Source organism: Coregonus lavaretus (genome assembly GCF_964263955.1).
Source record: "Coregonus lavaretus genome assembly, chromosome: 13".
Lineage (NCBI taxonomy): Eukaryota > Metazoa > Chordata > Actinopteri > Salmoniformes > Salmonidae > Coregonus > Coregonus lavaretus.
Window position 1 is genome coordinate 18,335,064 of NC_140000.1, and position 8,622 is coordinate 18,343,685.

The 8,622-nt window shown below is 43.8% G+C and overlaps 1 protein-coding gene across 3 annotated transcripts; it reads left to right on the top strand.

The window, feature by feature from the left end:
* Positions 1–2,950: 2,950 nt before the first annotated feature.
* LOC311140127 (INO80 complex subunit E-like) lies at positions 2,951–7,304 on the top strand. Of its 3 annotated transcripts, none has more exons than XM_084175066.1 (8): positions 2,951–3,018; positions 3,292–3,403; positions 3,525–3,595; positions 3,809–3,861; positions 4,033–4,108; positions 4,202–4,319; positions 4,661–4,759; positions 6,708–7,304. In XM_084175066.1, the coding sequence occupies exons 2-8, from the start codon at positions 3,323–3,325 to the stop codon at positions 6,912–6,914; spliced, it is 705 nt and encodes a 234-aa protein (XP_084031192.1). In that variant the 5' UTR covers positions 2,951–3,018; positions 3,292–3,322; the 3' UTR covers positions 6,915–7,304. The 3 variants fall into 3 exon arrangements, with proteins under 3 accessions (XP_084031192.1, XP_084031193.1, XP_084031191.1); XM_084175065.1 differs by having other exon boundaries at positions 2,973–3,018; positions 3,295–3,403; XM_084175067.1 differs by lacking the exon at positions 4,661–4,759 and having other exon boundaries at positions 2,956–3,018; positions 6,708–7,007.
* Positions 7,305–8,622: the final 1,318 nt, after the last annotated feature.

The window sequence follows — 8,622 nt, forward strand, 5'->3', positions numbered from 1 at the left end:
TCCAATTTCTCCTAACAAGACGGGAAATAAAACAAGGGACTCTTGGGAATGAAAAGAGGGAACGACAGAGGTGTAATAAAAGAGAGGGAGGCAGTAAAGAGGAAAGAGGGAGGGACAGTGACAGAGAATGGAAGGACATGGAAAGAGAAATTGATCAATCAGAGAGAGAGAAAGAGAGATAGACAGAAAGAGAGACAGATAGACAGAGAGAGACACACAGAGAGAAACCAATAGGAAGAGATACCCTCTCTGAGGTCATCAAAACAATTAGCATGAAGACAGAATGAGTGTCATACATCCAACCAGTCAGATGGAGATTTATCTAGAAACAATTAAACTGACAGACAGACAAGGGTCACCATCAAACACCATCCTACAGTAGCCTTCTCCCTCTCTCTCCACACGCAGCTTGGCTGAAGACGAGGGTCCATTAACACTGAGGAGAAACAGAGGGAGGGAGGGAGGGGGCAGGGAGCGAGGGAGGGAGCCACAGCTGCTGGCCAGGATGGGAAGGCAGGCAGCAGCGATTTATGGCATTGCACAGTGGAGAAGATTCTATTTCTGTCTGCCGTTGTCATTCTGGAAACAAAAGAGGGAATCGGTCAGGGGATAGAATCAGGCAGTGAGTCGGGGAGGTAGGGGGGATATCGTTTTTCATAGGGAGTGGTTTGCCTGGAAGGGATAGGAGAGAGAGGCTGTGTATTTATTTTGGTTTGTACTACCCTGTCTAGGGCGTCTGGAGAGGGCAGTATGACAACTGTAAACAATAAAATGTTGGTGTTAAAACTGAACATACATATTGGTAGATGTAGGGCAAACTGAGGTTTGTTTCCATCTGTTCTTCCTTCTCTTCCTGACATAAAAGAAAACAGAGTGGGGAGCAGTGGTATAAAAGCAAGCAGTCAGCATTTTCTCTCGCAATATTCTCCCCCTCAGAGACAAACACACACACTGACACACACACGCACACACACACAGACATGCACACACACTCTTTCTCCTTGCCTCCCTCTCTCCCTCTAGCTCTCTCCCCTTCTAATACACACACATGCTCGCATGCACACATAGCCTGTCTGGTTGGCTGTGTGTGTGCAGAGGTAGCATTACTCATCTCTGCCAATGTTCCTCATCTATAATTCATTGTCCTGGGTCCTGATGATGTGACTGCTGTGTGCTCTGCTGAAGTGAGCAAGCTGCACAATCAACGCCATAAACCACACTACTGTAGTCTACTCCAGTACTGTGGGTGGACAGAATACAGAACACTAACACAATGCATTATTATGAATGTTACTCACATGCAGAGCTGCACACACTGAACATGATTCACTTGTTTTAATATGCAACAGAACCATTTTCTATAGGAAATGTGGCTGCTTTTGTATCCCATATATTTCTATATTCAAGGTCATCTTGTTTGGTCCATTATCATTAGTTGATATAGCCTATTTTCCATGGGTATGAATAGGTCTCACTCTCCATAAAATAGCCTAGATCCCTCGTGTATGTATTTGATTTATGTGACCACTACAGGGGTTAGATTATTTTATTTCATTCTGGCTCTATGTCTGGCCCCGCCCACTGTTCTAAATGTAACTTCCGGAGCTTGAAAAGGACACCCAACTAGTGGTGAGGTTTTAATGGGTGCCACTGTAGGGTTAGTTGGTAGGATCATTTTTCTTCCCTTTTCCCCGTCCTTTTCTCTTCCCTTTTGTGTCACAAAGTGTAATGAATTCACACTACAGTAGGCGGAAAATACAAGGGTGGAAAAGCCAAATAGATTAATAGGGAGGTCGTTACCGGACTCACACTCCAGTACTGTAGGTGGCGGTGTATGCACCGGAAAGGAAGACCCAGAGTTACCTCTGCTGCAGATGATAATTTCATTAGATTTACCAGCCTCAACATCAACTGTTCAGAGGAGACTGCGTGAATCAGGCCTTCATGGTCGAATTGCTGCAAAGAAACCACTACTAAAGGACACCAATAATAAGAAGAGACTTGCTTGGGCCAAGAAACACGAGCAATGGACATTAGAGCGGTGGAAATCTGTCCTTTGGACTGATGAGTCCAAATTTGAGATTTTTGGTTCCAACCGCCATGTCTTTGTGAGACGCAGAGTAGGTGAACGGATGATCTCCTCATGTGTAGTTCCCACCGTGAAGCATGGAGGAGTGATGGTGTGGGGGTGCTTTGCTGGTGACACTGTCTGTGATTTATTTAGAATTCAAGGCACACTTAACCAGCATGGCTACCACAGCATTCTGCAGCGATACGCCATCCCATCTGGTTTGCGCTTAGTGGGACTATCATTTGTTTTTCAACAGGACGATGACCCAACACACCTCCAGGCTGTGTAAGGGCTATTTGACCAAGAATGAGAGTTATGGAGTGCTGCATCAGATGACCTGGCCTCCACAATTACCCGACCTCAACCCAATTGAGATGGTTTGGGATGAGTTGCACCGCAGAGTGAAGGAATAGTAGCCAACAAGTGCTCAGCATATGTGGGAACTCCTTCAAGACTGTTGGAAATGCATGACATTTGCATTTTAGTCATTTAGCAGACGCTCTTATCCAGAGCGACTTACAGTTTTTAGTGAGTGCATACATTTTTCATACTGGCAAAGCTGGTTGAGAGAATGCCTAGAGTGTGCAAAGCTGTCATCAAGGCAAAGGGTGGCTTCTTAGAATATAAAATATAAAATGTAGAAAATAGTAAAAATAAAGAAAAACCCTTGAATGAGTAGGTGTGTCCAAACTTTTGACTGGTACTATATACACACACACACACACACACACACACACACACACACACACACACACACACACACACACACACACACACACACACACAAAACGGAAGTAAACTCAAGAATGTAATGTAGGTAAGCCGTGAATGGCCTCACACACCAGTACAGTAGGTGGCGGTATATGCGAACTGCCAACCAAATCCTACAGAAGAAGGAGACCAGAAGTAAACAAAGAGCACGTCGCACAGATTCATTCAAAGGAGAGGTATGAAGCATTTTTAAATATTAATTCCAGCTATTTAAGTTTATAATTACATGGTTTCGTCTCCTTATTATCCTACTTTCAAGCGTTTTCCATTGCTAGTATTCTGCTTCCAGCTAAATGCTTAAAATAACAACGATAATGCACTGGAAAGGCTAGCAGTGAGCTAGCCAACAAGCTGGTTTGACGTGAATGGTCTATAAATACTAAATTATTTTGACCTAGTTAGCTACAGCTTACATAACCACGACACTAACAATTATCCTACCTGTATAGCAGGTAGACTGATGGTTCAACAGCGTCAGAAATGAACGGTCAAGCCGATATGGAGGTGGACTACAAGCAGAAATACAAAAATCTCAAACGCAAATTGAAATTCCTGGTTTATGTGAGTCTTAATTTTTCATCCCAGTGTCAAAGAAGTGGTTTTATTATTATAACACCTATTAGCCAATGAACTGTAATTTACAGAGTTGAACTGTTGTATTTCGCTACTTGTCTCCGTTTAGGAGCAGGAGTGTTTTCAGGAAGAGCTCAGAAGATCCCAGAGGAAGCTGCTCAAAGTGTCCAGAGATAAAAGGTGGGTGGGTGAATCTATAACGTTTGTTTAGTTTGGACAGCTGGGGTGTATTTATTTGTGGCACACTGTAGCAAAACCTTTTGCACAGTGCAGAACCTTTTACTACCATGTGCTACTAATAAATACACCCCTGTTGAATGTGTACACATACTGTACAAGCATGTTCAAAGTTAAAACGGGTCATTCCTTGGCTTCTATTCTCTTCTCTTGCAGTTTTCTTTTGGACCGACTGTTACAATATGAGCGGGTGGACGAGGACTCCTCAGGTAGGTCTAAAGCACCAAGTCTCAACGTTTCATTCTCCACAATATTTGTTCTCTTATCCATAGCTCACCCAATAATAATCATGCAGTTACCTTCCTTGCTGTGGAGTATGTTCAGTATGGATCATGTTAGTATGCTGATGTACAGTGTCTGATTGTCATGTTGTGTTTCAGATTCTGATGCCACAGCCTCTTCTGAGAACAGTGAAGGAGAGGGCCCCAGGGAGAGGGAGAGAGACGGAGGAAAGAAGTGAGTATGCACTCTTTCTATTACTGCACATTCTCTCCATCTTTGCCATTCTCTCTCACTGTCTCACTATTTATTCAACTGTCTCTCTTTCAGGAGAAGGAGTAGCCCTGGTGTAGGCATTCCTTTGCCCTCATCTTCCCATCTCTCTCTCCTCTCTCGTTCTGGAGTGAACCCTCTCCAGTCATCTGGCAGTACCCCCTACCTCAACACAGTGAGTTATGATCACCATCACCTCACTGAATCTATACAATCAATAACTATAACATCATTGATTGTTGCCATTATCGTTTTCTCATTACCAAAGATAATCACTGTTTTGATTTGGGGCATTATTAATATTGTTTTATTATATGTTTTCCTTTTGTTATCTTTTGCTGTCTATCATGTTTTCATTTTCTCGGCTGTATTTGTACACACTGTGTATGTTTGTGTTTTGTAAATTGTCACGGTGTGGTTGTGTACGCTTGTTTTCTGTTCGTATGTGCATTTTTGTTTGTGTGTGTGTGTGTGTTAAATTGACACATGGGGCCTGTGTGTGTGTGTGGCGGGCAGTTGCCCTTCCCACCAGAGTATTTGGCTCCACCAGCTGAGAGAATGAAGAAAGAGAGAAAGACAAAGGCGCCCAAACACAAGAAAGAGACATCGGGGAAGGTGAGAGGGGAGGAGGAGGAGGACATCACAGATGAGGGAACAGACATGTGGCACGTAGTGTATTGAGTTAGGGTCTAGACGAGGGAGATTCTACAGTGTACAGTGCATTCGGAAAGTATTCAGACCCCTTCACTTTTTCCACATTTTGTTACGTTACAGCCTTATTCTAAAATGGATAAAATATATATTTTCCCTCATCAATCTACACACGATACCCCGTAATGACAAAGTATTCACACTCTTTGCTATGAGACTTGAAATTGAGCTCAGGTGCATCCTGTTTCTGTTGATCATCCTTGAGATGTTTCTACAACTTGATTGGAGTTCACCTGTGGTCAATTCAATTGATTGGACATTATTTGGAAAGGCACACACCTCTATATATAAGATCCCACAGTTGACAGTGCATGTCAGAGCAAAAACCAAGCCATGTGGTCGAAGGAATTGTCCGTAGAGCTCCGAGACAGGATTGTATCGAGGCACAGATCTGGGGAAGGGTACCAAAAAATGTCTGCTGCATTGAAGGTCCCCAAGAACACAGTGGCCTCCATCATTCTTAAATGGAAGAAGTTTGGAACCACCAAGACTCTTCCTAGAGCTGGCCGCCCGGCCAAACTGAGCAATCGGGGGAGAAGGGCCTTGGTCAGGGAGGTGACCAACAACCCGATGGTCACTCTGACAGAGCTCCAGAGTTCCTCTGTGGAGATGGGAGAACCTTCCAGAAGGACAACCATCTCTGCAGCAGTCCACCAATCAGGCCTTTATGGTAGAGTGGCCAGACGGAAGCCACTCCTCAGTAAAAGGCACATGACAGCCCGCTTGGAGTTTGCCAAAAGGCACCTAAAGGACTCTCAGACCATGAGAAACCTGATTCTCTGGTCTGATGAAGCCAAGGCCTGAATGCCAAGCATCACCTCTGGAGGAAACCTGGCACCATCCCTACGGTGAAGCATGGTGGTGGCATCATGCTGTGGGCATGTTTTTCAGCGGCAGGGACTGGTAGACTAGTCAGGATCGAGGGAAAGATGAATAGAGCAAAGTACAGAGAGATCTGTGATGAAAACCTGCTCCAGAGTGCTCAGGACCTCAGACTGGGGTGAATGTTCACCTTCCAACAGGACAACGACCCTAAGTACACAGCCAAGATAACGCATGAGGGGCTTCGGGACAAGTCTCTGAATGTCCTTGAGTGGCCCGGCCAGAGCCCTGACTTGAACCCGATCGAACATCTCTGGAGAGACCTGAAAATAGCTGTGCAGCGACGCTCCCCATCCAGCCTGACAGCGCTTGAGAGGATCTGCAGAGAAGAATGGGAGAAACTCCCCAAATACAGGTGTGCCAAGCTTGTAGCGTTATACCCAAGAAGACTCGAGGCTGTAATCGCTGCTAAAGGTGCTTCAACAAAGTACTGAGTAAAGGGTCTGAATACTTCAGTAAATGTGATATTTGTTTTTTTTAATACATTTATTTTTAATACATTTGCTAACATTTCTAAAAACCTGTTTTTGCTTTGTCATTATCGGGTATTGTGTGTAGATTAATTTAATCCATTTTAGAATAAGGCTGTAACGTAACAAAATGTGGAAAAAGTCAAGGGGTCTGAATACTTTCCGATTGCACTGTAACTGCACCACATATGGCAGGTTAGGTGCAGGCCTACAGTAGGCTATAGGAAAGTCCATAACGTTGGGACATCATCAATGAAGTAACATATTGCCGTAATATCCTGGACTCTTAATTTTCAATTTTTGACCATTCATTCAAAGGGTTATTCTTCCTCAGTAGACGTAACTACATCCCAAATGGAACCCTATTCCTACCCCAGAGGGCTCGGGTCAAAAGTAGTGCACTATAAAAGGAATAGGGTGCCATTTGGGAGTCCAAGTCATCTACCTCTCTATCTTTCTCCATCCCATCTACCCTCTTCCTTCCACCTCCCTCCCCTTAGGTGGTGGCTCCTCTAGCAGCCAACTATCCAGCAGGCCCGGCGGCCCCTCCCACATCCAGCGCCTCGTTCAACTGGGTTCCCAGGCAGATGCTGAGTGGAGACGCGGCGGAGGAGGAGGGAGAGAGCGACGGAGACTCAGACAGAGGAGACGACGACAGGGGGGAGGGAGAAGAGGCTGACCTTGTCATCGATATCCCCAACGAGTGAACTGTGTGTGTGTGTGTTCGTGTGTAAAGGATTGTTTGAAAGAGTGTGTAAGATCACGGCTTGAGTGTGTGTGTGTATTCAACCCCTCCCACTGTCAAATGCTTAGCCAAGCTCCCCCCAGTGGACCTTCAGGTTACTGCAACAATATCTCTCAAAACAATGTGACCTGTCATAATAATGTTACTAATGTACTCCATTATTGTAATTTTACTGCCTTCTACTGTTATACAAGTCATGGAAGAAATTGTATTGAAGGCATGGACAGCTACAGCACCTACCTTTTTATACAAAACTGTCAAATGAGGAAGTTTCTGTTGGAGATAATGGAGATGTTGTGTTTTCTACCAATTACTTTTCTAAATTAAATCGCATTCAAGTGGTAACATTTCAGATGTTGTTGAAAGCCTAATGGTCCCAGATGAGGGAACAGACATGTGCCACGTAGGGTATTGAGTTAGGGTCTAGACGAGGGTGTTTCTACAGTATAAATGAACCTCATATGGCAGGTTAGATGCAGGCCTACAGTAGGCTGTAGGAAAGTCCATAACGTTGGGACATCATCAATTATATATAATATCCTGAACTCTTAATTTTCAATTCCTGACCATTCATTTAAAGGGTTATTCTTCCTCAGTAGAAAATTAAAAGAGTCCAGGATATTATGGCAGTATGTTACTTCATTGATGATGTCCAAATGTTATGGACAGTAGGTGCTGCACAGACATGCAGTACTGCGCTTTTACTCAAAACAACTGTTTCTGTTGGCTGCGCCTGGAGACAAAAGCCTTTTATGCTGCGTTCATAACCAAGTGGGAAGGTGGTATTTAACCTTACGACTGGGAAAAATCCACTTGAACGCCCCTTCAACTCATAATAACTAGTGGGAAACTCGTCTATCATCCCTGAGCTATGACTTCTCCCACATGCTGACATCTGAAGTCACCAACTAAGGAAATTACCTCGATATCAGCATTTTCGGCAGTTAAATGTAACAAAACATTATTTATAAAAAAGAAATCTATTAATACGTTTTTTGAACACTATCATTTGTTTACAAGCATTATAGCTGTACTTTTAGTTTATGGTTGACACAGATTGTTGGCCATTAGCCAATCAGTGTTTCTCAACATGTTGAGAATGCATCCAACTGGTATTTACGACTTGACAACTGGTAATTACTACCTTCCCACTTGTTTATGAACGCTGCATAAAGCCCAACCCAAAACCATCACACCCAAAAGCTCTCATACCGCAGCAGCCATGCAGCTGTCAGTATTGAACACATCCAGACTACCTAAAGCTACAGACAAAGGATGTAATGAGGGAATAATGAGTGTCTTTGCTACAGACCAATAACTGTCAGTGAGTAGAATAAGGAACAGTGTGACACTGTTGGAAAACTGATTATGCACTGCTAAAGATTTTTCCTGGTGGAAATTACACATGTCAAACTATTAGCCTAATCTCCATCAGATGTGCATTGATGTGTAGCCTATCCCAAAAAAGGAATTCTCCTACCAGACAGTTCTGACTGTCAGGCCCAAGGGTGCACTGAAGACTCCATGTGATTCCAGTCATAACACGTAGCAGGACAAACCTGGTTTGTGACTCTATGTCAGAGGTCACCTAGGTGAAGAGCTTCATTATTGTGCTCTCATCTTTCCTCTCTTGTCATCTCACAGAGATTGCGATGGATCGGATTGGATGA

Bases quoted from the DNA above. Each gene is read 5' to 3' on its own strand.
- LOC311140127 (XM_084175066.1), top strand. From the start codon at position 3,323: ATGAACGGTCAAGCCGATATGGAGGTGGACTACAAGCAGAAATACAAA. The intron at 3,596-3,808 runs GTGGGTGGGTGA...CTTCTCTTGCAG, and splicing joins AAAGTGTCCAGAGATAAAAG to TTTTCTTTTGGACCGACTGT. The intron at 4,760-6,707 runs GTGAGAGGGGAG...CCCTCCCCTTAG, and splicing joins AGAAAGAGACATCGGGGAAG to GTGGTGGCTCCTCTAGCAGC.